Source organism: Bufo gargarizans, chromosome 1 (assembly GCF_014858855.1).
Source record: "Bufo gargarizans isolate SCDJY-AF-19 chromosome 1, ASM1485885v1, whole genome shotgun sequence".
NCBI lineage: Eukaryota > Metazoa > Chordata > Amphibia > Anura > Bufonidae > Bufo > Bufo gargarizans.
Window position 1 is genome coordinate 150,616,519 of NC_058080.1, and position 21,475 is coordinate 150,637,993.

A 21,475-nucleotide genomic window follows, 5' to 3' on the forward strand; every position below is an offset into this window, starting at 1 on the left:
CACTCCAATATCTTGCAGTAACATGTCTCTATGTTACTGGTGTGTATGTCAACAAGGCCACAAACATGAACTACTTTTCTATGGTGTTTTCTCAGAAATATTGAATTTCAAAAGAGACCGTGGCACAAGTCTTCATTATTCCAAAATTTAACCCCAAAAAAGCGACGAAAAAGACCACACTGGTCGAAACGTCGTTTTTTTTGGGGCGATTACATTTTGGAATAATGAAGACTTGAGTACCGCGGTCTCTTTTTAAATTTGGTGTTGCTGGGGGTGCTTCGGACTGGCACCCAACACTGCGGGCACCACCACAGTAAGGCTGTTTTTGATGTGCTGCTACGCTCCCCCTTTTTTTCTCAGAAATATTGAGTCACTTTATCAGAGAGTTTGAGCTCAATGTATGTAAAGTGCCACGTACACAAGTCCCAATGACAATTCCTACAGGAAAATGAAGAGTCACTGTCTAAAATGCAGTGCAGAATCTGGGAGTCAGCATCTTCACTCCCCAGCTATTACGTCTGGATATCTATGACTTAGTATAAAACAGGACACATACTATTGGGACACAGTAATAATGTAAGTCCTAGGAAGTGCTGCCCCTTCCTGTACCATGTAAACCCCTACTCATATAAAAGCGATGTAATGCTCATCAGGCAGACGGTGCCAGCATGGTGTGGGCACTAATTTGGAGGGGATGGGACACAGCGGCATCTGCATAAAGCAGAGACATGCTCCTTACGTTAGGTTAAACTTAAAGTTGAACTGCCACGTGGAGGTCCCGGGCGGGTATTCTCCCTGTTCATTCATGAATGTGAGGCCGAGCTGAATGATCTTCAGTAAGTCCACGTTACAGCGTAATAGTTGGTACTGATAGTCAGCGTTGCTCCTGAACTCTCCTATCGGTCTCGCAACTACCCCTGGAAATTCTGTGTCCTGGAAGAAGAAAATAACAATACAACGTGCACAAGAATTGGTCACATGTAAGGGAGCAATCCCCTAATGTCCAAGCAGGAGATCTTTTTTAGGCCAATTTCACATGAGCGGATTCAGCCTGGGAAACACATTCCCCATGACAGCTGCATTTCCCAGACTGAACACTATTTCTCTAACGTGAACTCACAGCACCATAATGATTTATGATGCTGTGTGTTCCTAAATGACTGGGGGTCTTCTGTACTGTACTCACGGACCCGCGATCAGGCAGGAACACATATCATTATGAGGAGCACTGCTCAGTCTGGGAAACACAGCCGTCACACGGAGCATGTTTCCTGGACTGAATACGCTCATGTGAAATTTGCCGCAGTTTGAGATAAAGGGGGAAATTTATCAAAGACCAACATTTTATGGCAGTCTTTGATATCTCATGTCTTTGGAGGATAAACCTAATTTAAGATGAGGAACACAACTCGTTATAAATTTGGCACATCATCCAGTCTCTTAACGGAAATCTACGCCAGCGTAATTCACGATAATGGTCCATTCAGATGTCCGTATTGTTTTGTGGTCCGCAAAACACTGATGCCGCACATCGCCGGCCCTTAATAGATCATTCCTATTCTTGTCCACAGCTGCGGATAATTGTAGAACGGATCCGGACTCATTCAACGGACGTCTGAATGGAACCTAAATGTGTTGGAGCCACTGGCCCACCAAGACTCTACCCCTGGCCTTTTTGGGGAAGTGGCGAGGGCAAAGTAAAAATGCCACTTGTGCTTAGATTTAGGTGCAATGTTGTTATGCCTTTTAAAAAGTCGCAAACACCACAAAGTTTGTGTTTTTTTTTTTTGTTTGTTTTTTTTAAACAACAGAATACTGGAGGGGGGGGGGGGGGGGGCTGAAAAATGTCACCCATAGTGTATAAAAAAATAAAAAAATAAAACACACAGGGCGGAATTTATCAATGGCTGTACACCAGAAAACTGGTCACAAATTTTCGAAAAGCCATAAGTGCTTTAGGGTACTTTCACACTGACGTTTTGGCTTTCCGTTTGTGAGATCCGTTCGGGGCTCTCACAAGCGGTCCAAAATGGATCAGTTTGGCCCTAATGCATTCTGAATGGAAAAGGATCCGTTCAGAATGCATCAGTTTGCCTCCGTTACGCTGCTTGCATCGTTTTGGTGTCCGCCTGACGATGCGGAGGCAAACGGATTCGTCCTGCCATACAATGTAAGTCAATGGGGACGGATCAGTTTTCACTGACACAATATGGCACAATAGAAAACGGATCTATCCCCCATTGACTTTCAATGGTGTTCAAGACGGATCCGTTTTGGCAATGTTAAAGATAATACAAACGGATCCGTTCATGACGGATACATGCGGTTGTATTATCGGTGCAGATCCGTCTGTGCAGATCCATGACGGATGCGCACCAAACGTGAGTGTGAAAGTAGCCTAAAAAGTGAAAAGAAAAGTTGGCAGGGCTAAGCAGGAGGCGATTCTGCCTCTTAATGTGGGGCGTATTCACCCAGTATATCTTTGTGTGATATGGGAGACTTTCTGTTAACGGACATCAGTTTAATGGCCAACACAACATTTTATTACTATACACACACATCAGGCTGTGTACAAAGCTGATGGAAGCAGCCTATTTACACTTACTGCACATACAGCAGTCCTGCCCAAAGTATACTGGGTAATATATGGCCATAACATATCAGCCTCACAAAACCATTGCCGTAGCGCAGTTTTCTGTTTCTGTTTTTTACAGAATAGTGTAGATACCAGATTTTTATTATTATATTTTACATTAATATCCATATTATATTTATATTTTTTATTTATATACCATTTTTTCAGTCTATATTAATATCACGGTATAATAAAATGTTATACACTTTTCTAACATACGGTTGCCATCTCCAAGATCACTGATTGCAGCCAGTAAATGGAAGCAATGATTTTGTACCCAAAGGCTTTAGAGGAATTATCCAGTTCCTGGAGGAAACCTGATAGTCCTCAGGATCCTCCTGACAGATCCCACTCCACTACTCCATTTCTCCTGTCTGGGCTCTACTTTTACCCAGCTGCAGCAGTGATGTCACGTCAACACACGACCTCTGGGGCCACGGGTGCTTCTCTGAGGTCAGTATTTGGCTGCAAGGGGCAAGTGTTCTTAACAGGATGACATCACTGCAACCGGACAAGTAGAGCCCGGCCAGGAGAACCAGAGCGGCGGCAAGGGATGTGTCAGGTAAGTACCTACCAGTTCTTTATTGCAGGTAGATCCGGAGGGTTGTCTGGTTCCCTCCTGGAACAGGACAGCCCCTTTAATGGGGTTATCTGAGATTTTAATATTAATGACTATCAACGTCAGCTCGGTCAGAGTCTGACTCACAGCAGCCCGAATCTGAAGAGGCTGTGGTATACCGTTAAGCAGTATGGCCTCAACTTTCTTTACTAGCCACAGTGCTGATCATTTTGTAGCGGTTTTGCATGGGACAGAGCTACGGTATTACTGTGCCCTGCCACTACAGACAGCGCAGCACTGTGCCTGGAAATGAGGAGGCTGCCGCACTCGCCTGCGCTCTGGCCCTTTCCATCAGACTCTTACCGATATAGATCTATAGTAGAATCCTGGACAACCCCTTTAAGGGGTTTCCTAGTTTTTTTTAATCACTGTATGAAGAGTGATACAACCTTAGAATATATTTTAAAGATATTTCAAGATATTCGTTTGCTGTCAGTGAATGAGGACAATGTAGCAGCAGTAAACCTGAAGACACCCGCTTCTGCTCTCAGCGGAAAAGTGGATACAATTACATCCAGGTAGGCAACGCAGATTTGCCTTGGATTTCACCTTATGCATTGCAAAGGGCAAAACCGGCGGTGGATAGCCGAAGGATGAATTGTCATGGTGCAGATTTAAATTTAATAGAAATATGCGGCACACTGCTTTTCTTTTCTGCAATTTATTCACGTTACATCACATGATCCAGTTATATCTCAGAAGCAAAAATTAATCACATGTATTAGATTTGGCGATCGGATGTTTCGGCCTGTCAAGGCCTTCCTCAGCGGTCTATTATCTCAATGCGGCTCCTACGGTCAAGTGCTGGTCAAGTCACCTGCTGATCCAGCGCTACTTGACCGTAGGATCCGCATTGAGATACTAGACCGCCGAGGAAGGCCTTGACCGGACGAAACGTCCAATCGCCAATTCTAATACATGTTTGCTTCTGAGATATAACTGGATCATGTGATGTAACATGAATAAAATGCCATAAATTGCAGACAAGAAAAGCTGCGTGCCGCAAATTTCTATTAAATTGACTACGACTGACAAGTCCTTGCTGGCACTGGCAATTACGGTGTGCGGTGCTCTACCTCTACAGCATTGGTGCATATTTAAAGTCCTCACCGCAGATTTCGTAAAAATCTCATCCGCAGCATCTGCTCATAGGAAGCTAGTGTACATAGGGAGTATACCATACCAAGACTCAAGATTAGCAATGAATATCCTCATCTTCAGAAAGATTTCAATGGATATCTGCACAACAGTAAGATTAGAGCAATCACTGTTGGAAGACAACCCCTAGACATACCATTGCAACATAATTATACTTGCGTATAACTTGACGGATTCGCTTCATCTGTTCATCCAGGTTGCAGGCCCAGACCTCGCAGATGCGCTGGCTGTGGTCCACTGTTGCTGCAGGCATAGTGGCTGTGGGGGAGGGGCTCAGAGGCAGGCATCAAAATGCTACACGTGGCCGCCGAAATGTTTCATAGGTGGCTGCGTTACTTCCACGAAGCTGAAAAATGAGGCGTTCATTTATGTATAAACTGGGTTCAGACATAACTAGAGATGAGGCAGGAAGACCACTCCACTATCCCATCTTAATGGGACTGCCCAGCCTTTTCTACCTGATGGCCATCACAAGCTGATCAGCGAGGGTCCCACCTCTCGCACCACCGCCGATCAGCTGTTCGGTTGTAGCTCTGACTTCAATGGGAGAAGAGCCTCAGTGACGAGCCCAGTCCACGACAATGCTGTGTAGTTCTGGGGACAGAGGTACACCCAAACAGCTGATTGGCGGGGTGTCAGAGCCCCATGGATCAGCTAGAGATAACCATCAATATTACAGCTGAGAAGAAGACCTTGGTTGAAACAGAGACGAGTGCTCAGAAGAGGGAAAGAAGAAATGCATTCTGCTAATCCAGTGGTTTTACCAAGGGGTTCCCAGGTGCCCTTTGCATCAGTACCAGACATAATAGTATTCCTAAAGTGGCCCCAAGTCACCCCGAGGTCAAGCCACCCTGCACATACCCAGATCTAAACCACTCATCCATTACCCGTGGCCCAGATTCAGAATATGATCTACAAAAGGTGAACCCTGTATGTAATGTCTGAGGGCGGCACACAAATTCAGAAAACCAATACACAAACTAAAATATGTATATTAATAACAATATATGCCAACTATGAACATTAGGGCAGAGGTCTGACGGCGAGCACGTCTCTACAGCCTGCAGTACACCCCACAGGACATACACACCAGGGAGAGAGGTGACCACTACGCTGCCTGTAGAGGCCGACCCATCTTTGGAAACTCCACCAAGACTTCATTCACTATAGTGTTGTGCACCAATATCTGCACCATTTAAAAATCACGGAGAGGAAAGCCAAAGTAAGTATTAGGACTCTTGCACACGACCGTGTGTATTTTGCGGTCCGCAAAAATGAAAGGTGGAATCTTATTGGTTGATATGGGCAACTAAGCCAGTTCTACTTTATATCAGTTTCATAAACGACCCCATAAGTTGCCGCCAGACAGCTCTGACAGCGGTTTATATGCCTTGAGAAAAAAAAAAGAATTGGAAATTCAGCATTCCCAATCCAATATCTGCCGTCAGGGACACCCCCCAAACTCATTAGGCCTTGTTCTGCGGACTCCCATCTAATGTATGGGCACCTTAAAGGGGCTATCCTGGAAACATTGATGAACTATCCTCAGGATAGGTCATGAATATCAGATCAGTGGGGGTCCGACACCCGGCAACCCCAACAATCAGCTCTTTGAAGAGGCCATGTGCGCCATGGCCTCTTCCAAGGCCATCACTGTACATGGTCACATGGCCTAGTTGCTGATGTGAGTGGGGCTGAGCTGCAATACCAACCACGGCTGCGCCTCCCTGAAACAGATGATCGTCGGGGTTCCCGCCCCCGCCAATGTGATAATGATGGCCTATCCTGAGGATTAGTCATCATTATTTCCTGAATAATCCCATTAAGCATTTCTCATATGACTGATCCCAGCCTAACAGAGGTCTGCAGATCGGCCATGCCTATTTAACTATTAGGGCTCATGCACACAAACATTTTCTTTCCGTGTCTGTTCTGCAAAAAAATAGAACATGTCCTATTATTGTCTTCATTATGGACAAGGAAACGACTGTTCTATTAGGGGCCAGCTGTTCCGTTCTGCAAAATACGGAATGCATATGGTCACTGACGTCATCCGTTTTTTTTTTTGTGCATCCGTGTGCATGAGTCCTTGGTCAATGTATTCTATATGGGGTTAAGCAGATAAGCTATTTGAAGGGGTTGTGGTACTTGTGCAGGAAAGCCCACCACCTGCCCACCTGCAATGAGCACACTGCCACCACACAGCCAGATGAGCACAGCTTATCCTCACCTACTGGGTCCTTCGCCTTTCCCTTGTAGATTGTAAGCTCTCACAGGCAGTGTCCTCTCAACCTCCAGTCTGTTAATTGTTTATTTTTTTATTTTTATATTATGTATGTGTAACTTCCTCTTGATGTCAAGTGCCATGCAATTAAGGGGCTTATCCGACACCAACAAACGCTCCCCCATATGCCTGGCCCCTCGCACTGCTTCTACTTACCTGGCTCCTCGCGCCGCTCCTGGTCCCCGCACAGCAGTTGCTGCTGCTGCTTCCCTTGTGCGGATGAAAACATCCAGTGTCGGGGGGAGGGGCCTCCCTAGTGTCACCCGTGAGGGAGGCTCAGCACCGTCACCACCTGCCCTTGGCTGCTCTCCCCCCTCCACCGACACCGGATGTTTTCATCTGCGCACAGGGAGAAGCAGTTGCGGCAGTGCGGGGAACAGGAGCCGGGCAGAGAGCAAGGTAAGTAGAATCAGTGCGAGAAGTCGGCGTATGGGGGAGCATTTGTTAGGGTTGGATAACCCCTTTAGGCTACTTTCACACTATCGGCAGCCTTCTCCTGCAGGCTGTCGGATCCGTGCTGCCGGAAGTCCGCTCCGGCGCCATGGACTATAAAGGGGGCGGGCCGGAGGTCCAGCCACAGCACAGCAAACATACCGAGAGACGGCAGGAATAAAACCACGACAGGTCATAGTTTTAACAGGTCTTCCAACTTCCATAGAATTCCCTGCACTAAGTTCTTTCTCTCCAACCACCATGCAAAGTTCAAGAGAGTCTGACCTGAGATCCTTATCTTTGAATCTAGGGAGCTGAACTTATTCCAGAAAGAAAGGATTTCCCACTGGAAAACCCTTGAGTGCTACTGTGCCCATCTTACCGCCGGGATGTATGACGTGAGAGACCCCAAAATAGAGACTTTCTCATAGAGACCACTGGATTTTTGGTTAGATCTCTGATGCCCTCTTGAATATGACTGACCTTTTCTTCTGGCAATACACATTTTTGGGAAGAGGAGTCTAGGATCAACCCCAGAAAAGTCTAATTTCTGGTCGGACGTGGTTTTGACTTTTCTAGATTTGAGACCCAGCCTAACTTGTCCAAGATTTCTGATACTGTTGAGACCGCTCTTCCACAAGCTTCTTCTGTTTTTCCTACTATTAAAAAATTGTCTAGGTATGGTATTAAAAGTTAAAATCATATAAGATTTTCTCTTATATCAGCCGCCATCTCTGCTATTATTTTTGCAAAGACCCTTGGAGCCATAGAAAGGCCAAACAGAAGAGCCTAAGGGCTGTTTCACACGAGCGGATGCCGTGCGTGGCATCCGCTCCGTGAAAGAGTGCCAAGACCCGATGCAGACTGCAGAGGCACGGAGCAGTAACATGACTAATAATGCTCCGTGCCTCTCTGTGACCTCTTTATTACGAAATCACAGTGACAACTTTATCTCGCTGTGATTTCGTAGTAAAGAGATCACAGAGAGGCACGGAGCATTGTCAGTCATGTTACTGCTCCGTGCCTCTACAGTCTGCATCGGGTCTTGGCACTCTTTCACGGAGCGGATGCCACGCACGGCATCCGCTCGTGTGAAACAGCCCTAAAACTGAAGATGTCGTAACTGACCTCCTATTTCTACTGCGACTCTTAAGAATCTTTGATGTCCGAGGAAGATTGGAACATGATAATATGCATCTTTGAGATCAAGTACTGCCCTGAAACAGTGAGGAGGAAGAAGGTTTATTACTGATCTTATAGTCTCCATTTTGAACTTTTTTATTTGTAGGAATAAGTTTAAAGAGGACCTTTTTTATTAATGGAGATAAATACCTTTACTTGGGGGGTACCACCCTCCCCTGCCCATGCTGCCACCCTGCCTGATTTTTTTTTTTTAAATATCGCTCCTGAGCCCCGCTGTGTTCCCCCGTAGTTTTCCTGCTCAGTATGCTAATACTAAGCACCGATACAGGGAGGAGGAGACGCCAGGGTTTCTCAATGGGCATCCCCTTCTCCCTGACAGTGCCGCGATCCATTCACAGCGGAGCGTGTCACAGCCAGGGAGAAAAAACAAAAAACAAATCACCTGCTCCCTGGCGGTGAGACTCTGCGCTGTGATTGGATCGCAGCACTGTCAGGGAGAAGGGGACGCCCATTGAGAAACCCTGACGTCTCCTCCTCACTATACCGATGTGCAGTATTAGCATACTGAGCAAGAAAACTACAGGGGAATACAGCGGGGCGCAGGAGCGATATTAAAAAAAATAAAAATCAGGCAGGGTGGCAGCATCAGGGGGAAAACCTATATTTATCTAAAAAAAAACATGAAAGGTCCTCTTCAACTTCTTTAAGCTTATTATTGTTCTGAAAGAACCATCCGGTTTCTTTACTAAAAACATGGGAGGGTAAAATCCCTCGCCTTCTTCCCCCATTGGTACCGGAACTAAAACCGATTTTTCGACAAATTTTAGCACTTCTCCTTCCATAGCAGAAATCCCTAGAGCCGAAGTCAGATTTTTTTGTAATTATGAATCTTACAGGAGGGACCAATACGAAGTTCATTTTTTTAAAATCAGATATGTTTTTATTGGTTTATGAAAATAAACAATGACATGTTACAAATTTTCAAATGCTTTGTTCAGTACAATGCAAAACAGCCAACATACAAAGTTCTTTGTATACAAACCCCAACAGATTACACGCCCACATTGAGACACTTAAAGGGTTTCTACCACCAGATTTTCACCTATTTAGCTGTCTGACACTAGCGATCTGCTAGTGTCTGCTGTACCTAACCATGTTCATGTATTACCTTTGTCTGGAGCGGTTAAGCTTAAAAACGTAGTTTTATTGATATGCAAATGAGCCTCTAGGTGCTATGGGGGCGTCTTTTCTGCACCTAGAGGCTCCGTATACTCACTATTTCTGCCGCCCAGCGCGTCCCTCCAGCCCGCCCCTCTCATCTAGATCGCCAGCCTACTTCTCTCCATCTCGGACGAATTCTCGCGCCTGCGCCGTGTGCTTCTGTATTCGGCGCAGGCGCAGTGACTGTCAGACCAGCATCTTCACTGCGCCTGTGCCGAACACAGAAGCACACGGCGCAGGTCTGGTGGTAGAAACCCTTTAATATGACTAAGACAACCATCTTATGCCTATATATAGCGAACCAACTATGGAATATATATCTCATCTTATAACAGAATATTTGTAGTAGCTGACCAGCATGCCATTTTCTGAATATAAATTCATGCAAACACAGTTTAAATATAACCCCAAGCAACCTTTAATTACGGTACCCCCACCAGGATCACCCAGTAACAATCCTAAAACCACTTTGGAAAGTCAGCCATAGGCTACAAACTCCAGAATTGTCTATCCATGGGCCCCAGATATTTTTATACTTTGAAAGGCAATTATGCTGCCTTCAAATAAATTCCCCCTTTCCATATGAAATTCTAGTTTTAGTCCGGTGAGAATGGCGTCTAGAATCCATGAGTTTGAAGAAATCTGGGACCAGGCGGGGAAAAAAGTTTTAATCTTCCCCCTACCTGAATTCTGACATCATTGCTGATCCCGTTTCTTTTTGTATCCAAAGAACTGGTGAAAAAAATATTTCTACCATTCCTTTGGCTCCTAAATCTATTCTCCCTTGATTTTTTTTTTTTATCTCTTTCTTGATTATTCCTAAAGGGACGAAAAGGACGATTAAATCTATTCCTAGAAGAGAAGGAACCCTGAACCCCTGGAAACTTTTTCTTTTTATCGGCAGCTTTGTCTAGTTCTAGTAGATCATCCAGTGCTGGCCCAAAAAGGTACTCCCCTTCACATGGAACTCCACATAGATTATTTTCTGATGGGAAGTCACCTACCCAGTTTTTTTTGCCAGAGTGCTCTACGGGCCAAATTTGATAAAGCGGCAGATGTGGCTGCCAATCTAACAGAATCGGCTGAAGCATCTGCCAAGAAATCCGCCGCTTTTGTCATAGTGGGTAAAGACGCTAATATTTCCTCTCTGGGACATCAATTTTTTATTTTTTTCCAGCTTGGCGAGCCAGATCATAAGAGAACGGGCCATACAAGTTGAAGCTATGCTTGGTCTGAAAGAAGAGGTAGATGCCTCCTAGGCACCCTTTAAAAAAGACTCAGCTTTCCTTAAATATTCCCATATCATCAAAAGGAAGGGCCATTTTTCTAGAGACTTTACATATAGCTACGTTTATCCTAGGCACTTTATCCCAAGTAGCACAGTCTTTTTCTTTAGGCCTCATGCACACAAACGTACTGAGAGGCGGCCTCTCTCCTGGCCGCTCCATCCTCAATGCGCCTGCGCCGGGTGTAGATGTGACGTCATCGGCGCAGGCGCATTGAGGATGGAGCGACCGGGAGAGAGGCCGCCTCTCAGTGCGCCTGCGCCGATGACGTCACATCCACACCCGGCGCAGGCGCATTGAGGATGGAGCGGCCGGGAGAGAGGCCGCCTCTTAGTGCGCCTGCACCGATTAAAGAAAGGTACGGCGCAGGCGCGATATTTTGAATTCGAACAGGGCCAGCAGAGAACGAACCCGTTCCCTGGCCCTGTCAATCAAACGGCGGAGGGGGCGTCATGATGAGAGGAGGATGCGGCTGCTACCAGCAAGTAGCCGCCCTACTTGCTGGTAGCAAGGTAATTTACATATGATAAAACTTGATTTTTAACAATATCTACTGAACGAAAATTAATATTTAGCATATGTACAGGGAGCTTGCAGTGTAGGGATTAATATTAACGGGGGAAAAAAAAAAGGGTTTAGTGGGCTGACAGAAGCCCTTTAACTTCAGATCTGACCAACGCCTGAAGACACTTATAGAACGACGGCGATTCCTCAGCCACTGTTCTATCAGTCCAGCTCTGACACATCCTCTTCTCGCACTCAGCCGGTCACAAGGATTTACAAAGACCACACTCTTTATTCTTCTTTTTTGAAATGACCTTCCTAGGCTTTGTCTGCAACACATTTAGGTATAAGGGTATCAGACAGAGAAGCAGGATTCAATATGCCCCAGAGCAGTCACCCCTCAGAGGTACCAGGGCTGGACTCCAGACTCTTCTGTGTGTATATTCTCCTCCATGCATCCCACCGGACCGCCAACCAGGACTCTGATTAGGACACTGTCCTCCGAAGCACACTGTGCCCTTCTAATAGGTGCTCTGTGATTAAGTCAACTCCTGGCGCTGCACGCCAATCCACAAATTGTATGCGCAGCTCTGTGATGACAGTCCACGTGCTGTATGCGCTTCCCTCTGCCTAACTCCTTGCCGGAAGCTCCTTCTCCTCTCCCGTGCCTCTAGCGCATCAGTGATGCCGCCAGGCACGCCACAGCACACTCCCTCTAGAGATTTGCTGTGCCTCTGCCCGTCCCCAGTAGCGCACCAACCGATGCCGTATCTTACCTCTGGGGACTGCAGGTATGCCCAAGGCCCTTCTTCTTTTTCTTCCCAAACAGCAGGTGTTAGTATAGGAGCACCACCAGGTGAAGGATCTGAAAGAAACTGCAGGCTTCCCCGGAGACAGGGCACCACACTGAATTGGGAGGAGAGTGTCCGCCCTTTTGTTCTGCAGTTTCCGGTCTGTGGGGGCGAATCCTCTCTCTCGTGGGTGAAGAGAAAAGTAGCCTTAATGGAGCTTCCAAATAAATATCAAAGCATTTCACAAGAGAATGTAAGGGCCGCCGTCTATGACCGGAAGGAAAGAACGGACCGAAACTCCTCCCCAACATTGTGCAAATCTGATTTGCAGCCACAGGAAATATTTGAAGGAGGTGATTGCTGCTATAGGGGATGGCAAGGGTTAACTTACTTTTTCTCCCTGCACTGTGAATGTCTTTTATTGAGTACACTGAGTAAACAAACTGTGTTAGTTTAGGCTACTTTCACACCCGTGTTTGGTGCGGATTGGTCATGGACGGATCTGTTCAGAACGGATCCGTTTGTATTATCTTTAACGTGGCCAAAACAGATCCGTCCCCATTGACTTACATTGTGTGTCAGAACGGATCAGTTTGGCTATGTTTCGTCACATAGACACCAAAATGCTGCAAGCAGCGTTTTGGTGTCCGCCTCCAAAGCGGAATGGTGACTGATCAGAGCCTTTACCATTCAGAATACATTAGAATGCAAACTGTTCTGTTTTGGACCGCTTGTGAGAGCCCTGAACGGATCTCACAAACAGAAACCAATACGCCAGTGTGAAAGTAGCCTAACTGATCACCCAATTTCCCTGTATACAACTCAAGGCCGTTCAATATTGAACCTTCATTTTAATGAGGCATTCTGACAAGTATATAACCCTAAGGGCTCATGCACACGACCGTATGTATTTTGCAATCTTAAAAAAATACGCATGACGTCCGTGTGCATTCCGTATTTTGCAGAACAGAACAGCGGGCCCCTAATAGAACAGTACTGTCCTTGTCCGTAATGCAGACAATAATAGGACATGTTCTATTTTTGTGCGGAACGTAAATATGGACATACAGAAACTGAACTTCTGTTTTTTTTCTGTGGACCCATTATAATGAATGGTTCCGCATACAGTCTGAAAAAAAACGGTAAGGACACGGAAAGAAAATATGTTCGTGCGAATGAGCCGTAAAAATAAGAAAATATCATCCGGTCACCAAAGTCATGTGATGTCAGATGACAATGAACTCCGGCAGGGGCGGCGCAGTTCACGTAAAGAGAGTAATCACAAAAGTGTCTCATCCGTGGCCTCAGGGACCACCAGCAGCAGAGCAGGGGTCTGACGACGCCATGTTATATTGATAGCAATCATGTTCTTCTTTGCTGGTGGTCCCAAGGCCAGGAATGGATTCATCAACCCGAATCAGCATCCTTCCAGTGCTCACAACCAGTTCACACATGGCAGTTTTACTGGACGCAGCACATGGGGCAGATCTGTGAACAGTCTCTAACACAAAAACTCTGTTGCCCATAGCAGCCCACCACAGCTTTCATTTTCTTCAGGAAAACAAAACAAGAGCCGAGTTGTGATTGGTTGCCATGGGCAACCGAGAGAAATCATCTACCCTGTATGAAGGGCTGTACATGTCTGCCAGGCTGAGACCCTCAGGAGCACCATGTAGATGAATGCACCAGCCTTACTGGAATGGTCACCCTATGACTGCCCTGTGACCCCTACAGACAATGGCAGAATTCCCCGTATGCCACCACAGCGCTCCTGCCGCATGCCAAGGTGGTGACAACTATGGACACCAGCCCCTGGAGAAGGGATGCTCACAACTCACCCCTTACCTCCTACTGTGTCTGCTCGCCAACATATAAGTCGCCCCCGGTTCAGCCCCGCGTCACGGCCGCTCTCTATGAGGTCATACGGAATATCCCACACCACGTACGTCATCGGCGCGACGCGTCTACACATCATGTGACCTCCTAGTCCCCGCCAGGGCGCCGTGCGATGACGTCACCCGTAAGCCAGCCAGAGAGAAGCCCCTCCCCGTGTAATTAGTCGTCACGGAATTGTCACACGGTGCGACCCGTAGAAAGTCAGACCTTGTCTAATAATGTACACAGCAAGCCTGTGCACCCCGTGAGCTCTTGTGGAGTGTGTGCCCGGAGACCTGACCCCTGTCACTGGCTGCTGTTGATGTACTGAGGGGGAGGTGGACTGTTCCCAGCGGATAATCCTCATCATCCCCACAGCAGCAGTCCCATCCTCCTCCTGCCCTGGGATCACTGGCACAATGAGCTGGCTCTTCTCCTCTAAGGGCAGCAGACCTATTCCTCCTCTCACCAGCCTCCAGCAGCAGAAGCAGCGGCAGATCGACTCTCTCAAGGCATGTCATACCAAGTGAGTGCACATGCAGGGCAAAGTATGGTGTATGTCAGGGATCAGCAACCTCGGACACTCCAGATGTTCTGAAACTACAACTCCCAGAATCCTCCTTTCACTTCTGTGGGAGTTACTAAAACAGCCAAGTAAGTTTGCATGCTGGGAGTTGTAGTTTCACAGCAGCTGGAGTGCCGAAGGTTGCTGATCCATGGTGTATGTGCTATATACCTGTGTATATATAGTGTACCTGTGCTCTGTACTGTATCCTCTGTATGTACGGTATACCTGTGCTCTGTACTGTATCCTCTGTATGTACGGTATACCTGTGCTCTGTACTGTATCTCCTCTATGTACGGTATACCTGTGCTCTGTACTGTATCTTCTCTATGTACGGTATACCTGTGCTCTGTACTGTATCTTCTCTATGTACCGTATACCTGTGCTCTGTACTGTATCTCTATGTACCGTATACCTGTGCTGTGTACTGTATCTTTTCTATATACGGTATACCTGTGCTGTATACTGTATCTTCTCTATGTACGGTATACCTGTGCTCTGTACTGTATCCTCTGTATGTACGGTATACCTGTGCTGTGTACTGTATCTTCTCTATGTACAGTATACCTGTGCAGTGTACTGTATCTCCTCTATATACGGTATACCTGTGCTGTATACTGTATCTTCTCTATGTACGGTATACCTGTGCTCTGTACTGTATCTGCTCTATGTACGGTATACCTGTTCTCTGTACTGTATCTTCTCTATGTACAGTATACCTGTGCTCTGTACTGTATCTTCTCTATGTACAGTATACCTGTGCTCTGTACTGTATCTTCTCTATGTACGGTATACCTGTGCTCTGTACTGTGTCTTCTCTATGTACGGTATACCTGTGCTCTGTACTGTATCTCCTCTATGTACGATATACCTGTGCTCTGTACTGTATCTTCTCTATGTACGGTATACCTGTGCTCTGTACTGTATCTTTATGTACGATATACCCGTGCTCTGTACTGTATCTCCTCTATGTACGATATACCTGTGCTCTGTACTGTGTCTTCTCTATGTACGGTATACCTGTGCTCTGTACTGTATCTTCTCTATGTACGGTATACCTGTGCTCTGTACTGTATCTCCTCTATGTACGATATACCTGTGCTCTGTACTGTATCTTCTCTATGTACAGTATACCTGTGCTCTGTACTGTATCTTTATGTACGATATACCCGTGCTCTGTACTGTATCTTCTCTATGTACGGTATACCTGTGCTCTGTACTGTATCTCCTCTATGTACGATATACCTGTGCTCTGTACTGTGTCTTCTCTATGTACGGTATACCTGTGCTCTGTACTGTATCTTCTCTATGTACAGTATACCTGTGCTCTGTACTGTATCTTCTCTATGTACGGTATACCTGTGCTCTGTACTGTGTCTTCTCTATGTACGATATACCTGTGCTCTGTACTGTGTCTTCTCTATATACGGTATACCTGTGCTGTATACTGTATCTTCTCTATGTACGGTATACCTGTGCTCTGTACTGTATCCTCTCTATGTACGGTATACCTGTGCTCTGTACTGTATCTTCTCTATGTACAGTATACCTGTGCTGTGTACTGTATCTCCTCTATGTACGATATACCTGTGCTCTGTACTGTATCTTCTCTATGTACGGTATACCTGTGCTGTGTACTGTATCTTCTCTATGTACAGTATACCTGTGCTGTGTACTGTATCTCCTCTATGTACGATATACCTGTGCTCTGTACTGTATCTTCTCTATGTACGGTATACCTGTGCTCTGTACTGTATCTTTATGTACGATATACCCGTGCTCTGTACTGTATCTCCTCTATGTACGATATACCTGTGCTCTGTACTGTGTCTTTTCTATGTACGGTATACCTGTGCTCTGTACTGTATCTTCTCTATGTATGGTATACCTGTGCCCTGTACTGTATCTTCTCTATGTACGATATACCTGTGCTCTGTACTGTGTCTTTTCTATGTACGATATACCTGTGCTCTGTACTGTGTCTTTTCTATGTACGGTATACCTGTGCTCTGTACTGTATCTTCTCTATGTACGGTATACCTGTGCTCTGTACTGTATCCTCTGTATGTACGGTATACCTGTGCTGTGTACTGTATCTCCTCTATGTACGATATACCTGTGCTCTGTACTGTATCTTCTCTATGTACGGTATACCTGTGCTCTGTACTGTATCTTTATGTACGATATACCCGTGCTCTGTACTGTATCTTCTCTATGTACGGTATACCTGTGCTCTGTACTGTATCTCCTCTATGTACGATATACCTGTGCTCTGTACTGTGTCTTCTCTATGTACGGTATACCTGTGCTCTGTACTGTATCTTCTCTATGTACGGTATACCTGTTACCATAGTCCCATGTATGGTGATAGGTATTGCCATGTGAATACTTGTAGACCCTTTAGCAGCTGAACACTGGCATCACCTGATAAAAGTACGGCTGGCAATAGACGAGCACTTCTGTGGGGTTACTTTACACAGAAGTGTGTTGATGGCACAGTTGTGGTCCCTCCGGGTGGTAAGTAGCTGCAGTAAGTCGTGATCCACAATTGTGACACAGAAATCACTGACTGAGGAGAAGCCAAGAAAGGAGGGAGAGAAAGCAGAGAATATGTCTGGATAACACATGAGTTCAGGAGATAAGTTCTGATAGTTCTTGTTTTCTAAAAGACTGACAGGACATGAGAGCGGCCAGATATGTGCGATCAGCACCAGTCAGGACAAGGAGCTGTATACCCCCAGTCCAGGGCTGGACACCCCACATCTCTCTCTGGTGGCTGTTCAGTTCGTTTTATATGAATGCTATGGAACAGTAATATCCCTGCACCAAGTAAAGAGAGTGACAGGTATTACATACCATAGTGTGTATAGATGTACAGCCGGAGGCCTATGTAGGCTCCATAACGCTACAGACACAGTGATAGTCTTATTCCTCCTAGAAATGTATGAATAAACTGACCACTGGGTGCTACCATTCCTACACAGTCTGGTACTGCCAGCACTGGTTGTTCAGTGCCCGCCTGTGCAGTGACGCCCTCCCAAGTGGTAATGCTCAGTAGTCAATTTATTAATTAATTTCGAGGAGGAATAAGAGAGGAACAGCACAATACAGCATTCAAAGAAGCAATGCTTCATAATTATTATTTCATGAAGAATACACGCATTTACTAAACTAAGCATGGCAGGAGAGAGGACAGCTCCCCTGTGTATGCAGTTTAACATTGAAAATTGGTGAAAAAAGTCATTCTTTAGGCAAAAAAAGCTCCTATGAGAAACAAGATTCTCTGCTCTGATAAAACCAAGATTGAACTTTTTGGCCTCAATTCTAAGCAACCAGGCACTGCCCAAAACCTGTCCAACACCATCTCTATGGTAAATCATGGTGGCGGCAGCATCTCACCGTGTGGGTGGTTTTTAGCGCCTTCGACAGGGAGACTGGTCAAGGAGAGAAGGCTGACGGGAGCAAAGTACAGAGATATTATTAATGAGAACCTGATTCGGAGTGCTCTTTGCCTTCCAACAAGACGATGGGGGTCATGTACAAAGACTGGCACTGGCGGAGAAAGTGCCTAATTCGTTACGAGGCTCAGGGCTTGTCAGAAATTAGATGCCCAGCCTTCTATCTGTTCCCCTGACTGCCGTCATTTCTACTTCTCATTTACACCCGTTTCCAGGCATAAAAGGTAGTAAATGTGTTGGGCCAAAGTCCCAGCCCCGACTTGGCCCTCACCATGCCCAAGCCACTCCCAAGTGGTAGGGACGGCACAGAAAAACCTCTGCGACAATATATTATTGCACTGGCATTCAAAAAAGAGTCTTGCAAGTATTTTTGCGCCAAAAGCTGGCGTAAAATATTGATAAATGAACACCCTAAGCACACAATCACAGGACTGGCGTAGGGGCAACTCTGTGAATGTCCTCCATGGCCCAGCCAGAGCCCTGACCAACATCTCTGGAGAGACCTGAAAATGTCCGTCCACATACGGTCCCCATCTAACCTGACAGAGCCTGAGAGGATCTGCAGAGAAGAACGGCAGAAAACCCCCAAATCCAGGTGTACAAGCCTTGAGGCATCATACCCATGAAGAATGGAGGCTGTAATCACTGCCAACGGTGCTTCACCCAAGTCCTAAGTAAAGGGTCTGAACACTTATGTCAATGCAAGATTTTAGTTTTTCATTTTCAATAAATTAGCAAACATTTCTAAAATTCGCCATATAACAACATGTGAAAAAAGTGAAAGGTTCTGAATGCACTGTATGTCGTGATCTCGTGCTGCTGAGACCAGCGATTGGCTGCATCTGTCATGTGGGTATGGGGGCACATCACCGCTATAGCCCAGTAAACAGGCCGGCAGGAGGAGATTTATCAGATATATCTAGTCTTTTTATAATTTTATACCATTTTGTACAGTTGACTAATTGTTTTCCAAATCCTGAAAACCCCTTTGAAGTGAGTGATGAGGCTAAGTTGCTATACCGAACACCGCCTATAGACAAGAGTGGCATTGTGTCTGGAACAAAGCAGCTTTGTTTTTTCTGATTGTGGAAAACCCTTTTAAATACAGGCCTTAGAGAGAACAAAGAAAAGGGAGGATAAGACCCATGGTACAGAATAAGCTGCCCTGAACTCTGTGCACTTGGTAGAGATTACCGTCCTGATACATACCAAGGATGTGCCCTTTGTTGGTGAAGACCTAAGTGCTGTGATCCCTGGAGTTTCTTTTCATTTCATATAAGACTTTAAAGGGGTATTCCCATCTGGCACATTGATGGCATATTGCTAGAATCTGCCATCAGATAGGTGCCGCTCCCACCTCTATAGTACAAGCCCCCCAAGTGAAGGAGAATGGTCAGAGCAAGCGAGGCCACCCTGCGTTCACCACTACGAGAGGTAGCCAAGTGCTGCCTGCTCTTCCCTAGCAGTGTACCGAGAGGTAGCCGAGTGCTGCCTGCTCTTCCCTAGCAGTGTACCGAGAGGTAGCCGAGTGCTGCCTGCTGTTCCCTAGCAGTGTACCGAGAGGTAGCCGAGTGCTGCCTGCTCTTCCCTAGCAGTGTACCGAGAGGTAGCCGAGTGCTGCCTGCTCTTCCCTAGCAGTGTACCGAGAGGTAGCCGAGTGCTGCCTGCTCTTCCCTAGCAGTGTACCGAGAGGTAGCCGAGTGCTGCCTGCTCTTCCCTAGCAGTGTACCGAGAGGTAGCCGAGTGCTGCCTGCTCTTCCCTAGCAGTGTACCGAGAGGTAGCCGAGTGCTGCCTGCTCTTCCCTAGCAGTGTACCGAGAGGTAGCCGAGTGCTGCCTGCTCTTCCCTAGCAGTGTACCGAGAGGTGGCCGAGTGCTGCCTGCTCTTCCCTAGCAGTGTACCGAGAGGTGGCCGAGTGCTGCCTGCTCTTCCCTAGCAGTGTACCGAGAGGTGGCCGAGTGCTGCCTGCTGTTCCCTAGCAGTGTACCGAGAGGTGGCCGAGTGCTGCCTGCTGTTCCCTAGCAGTGTACCGAGAGGTGGCCGAGTGCTGCCTGCTGTTCCCTAGCAGTGTACCGAGAGGTGGCCGAGTGCTGCCTGCTGTTCCCTAGCAGTGTACCGAGAGGTGGCCGAGTGCTGCCTGCTGTTCCCTAGCAGTGTACCGAGAGGTGGCCGAGTGCTGCCTGCTGTTCCCTAGCAGTGTACCGAGAGGTGGCCGAGTGCTGCCTGCTCTTCCCTAGCAGTGTACCGAGAGGTGGCCGAGTGCTGCCTGCTGTTCCCTAGCAGTGTACCGAGAGGTGGCCGAGTGCTGCCTGCTGTTCCCTAGCAGTGTACCGAGAGGTGGCCGAGTGCTGCCTGCTGTTCCCTAGCAGTGTACCGAGAGGTGGCCGAGTGCTGCCTGCTGTTCCCTAGCAGTGTACCGAGAGGTGGCCGAGTGCTGCCTGCTCTTCCCTAGCAGTGTACCGAGAGGTGGCCGAGTGCTGCCTGCTGTTCCCTAGCAGTGTACCGAGAGGTGGCCGAGTGCTGCCTGCTCTTCCCTAGCAGTGTACCGAGAGGTGGCCGAGTGCTGCCTGCTGTTCCCTAGCAGTGTACCGAGAGGTGGCCGAGTGCTGCCTGCTGTTCCCTAGCAGTGTACCGAGAGGTGGCCTCTCCATTCACTTCTACGGGACTTCCTTTGAAATGAATGGAGTGTCCTTTGCACATGCATAGTAATGCTCTACTTCACTTTGGGGGGCCCCTTTCTGGAGATAGGATTTGCCATCAATGTCAGATTGGAGAGGCATCTATCAATATAATATCAGTGTCTGAGATGGGCCAGCCCTTTTAAGCATTTAAAGGGGTTTTCCTTAAGGACCAGGCCATTTTTCACCTTAAGGACCAGGCCATTTTTTGTGTCACTTTACGTGGTGATAACTTTAAAACGCTTTTACTTATCCAAGGCATTCTGAGATTGTTTTCTCGTCACATATTGTACTTCATGACAGTGGTAAATTTGAGTCAAAATATTTCATTTTTATTTATAAAAAAAGATACAAAATTTACCCAAAATTTGGAAAAATTAGCAATTTTCAAAATTTTATTTTAGTAATACCTCCTAAATAGTTATTACTTTATATTTCCCATATGTCTACTTCATGTTTGGGTCATTTTTGTAAATTACATTTTCTTTTTTTTTGGGGGGGGGGGGGGGGGGGACGTTAGAAGGCTTAGGCTACTTTCACACTCGCGTTTGTTGCGGATCCATCATGGATCTGCACAGACGGATCTGCACCGATAATACAACCGCATGCATCCTTTCTGAACGGATCCGTTTGTATTATCTTTAGCATAACCCAAACGGATCCGTCTTGAACACCATTAAAAGTCAATGGGGGAGGATCAGTTTTCTATTTTGTCAGTGAAAACAGATCCATCCCCCATTGACTTACATTGTGTTTCAGAATGGATCCGTTTGGCTCAGTTTCGTCAAACGGACCGTCTCCAGAGCGGAATAGAGGTGGAATGGAG

At 46.6% G+C, this 21,475-nt stretch overlaps 2 protein-coding genes across 7 annotated transcripts in view; one reads left to right on the forward strand and one right to left on the reverse strand.

Annotated features, from left to right (window-relative positions):
* CNOT7 (CCR4-NOT transcription complex subunit 7) overlaps positions 1–14,057 on the reverse strand; it is a 48,548-nt gene extending 34,491 nt beyond the window's left edge. The window contains exons 1-3 of one of the 6 annotated variants that reach the window (XM_044299560.1): positions 13,919–14,057; positions 4,549–4,758; positions 740–933 (exon numbers count right to left, since the gene is read on the reverse strand). In XM_044299560.1, coding sequence (XP_044155495.1) covers positions 740–933; positions 4,549–4,665 — 311 coding nt within the window. In that variant the 5' untranslated portion in view covers positions 4,666–4,758; positions 13,919–14,057. Of the gene's footprint in view, positions 1–739; positions 934–4,364; positions 4,759–13,911 lie in introns of those variants that run through there. The other 5 variants (XM_044299564.1, XM_044299571.1, XM_044299575.1 and 2 more) reach the window with 5 other exon arrangements.
* A 54-nt stretch (positions 14,058–14,111) lies between these two features.
* Positions 14,112–21,475, forward strand: part of VPS37A (VPS37A subunit of ESCRT-I) — a 38,077-nt gene continuing 30,713 nt past the window's right edge. Inside the window, exon 1 of the mRNA XM_044299584.1 lies at positions 14,112–14,474. Coding sequence (XP_044155519.1) covers positions 14,368–14,474 — 107 coding nt within the window. The 5' untranslated portion in view covers positions 14,112–14,367. The remainder of the gene's footprint in view (positions 14,475–21,475) is intronic.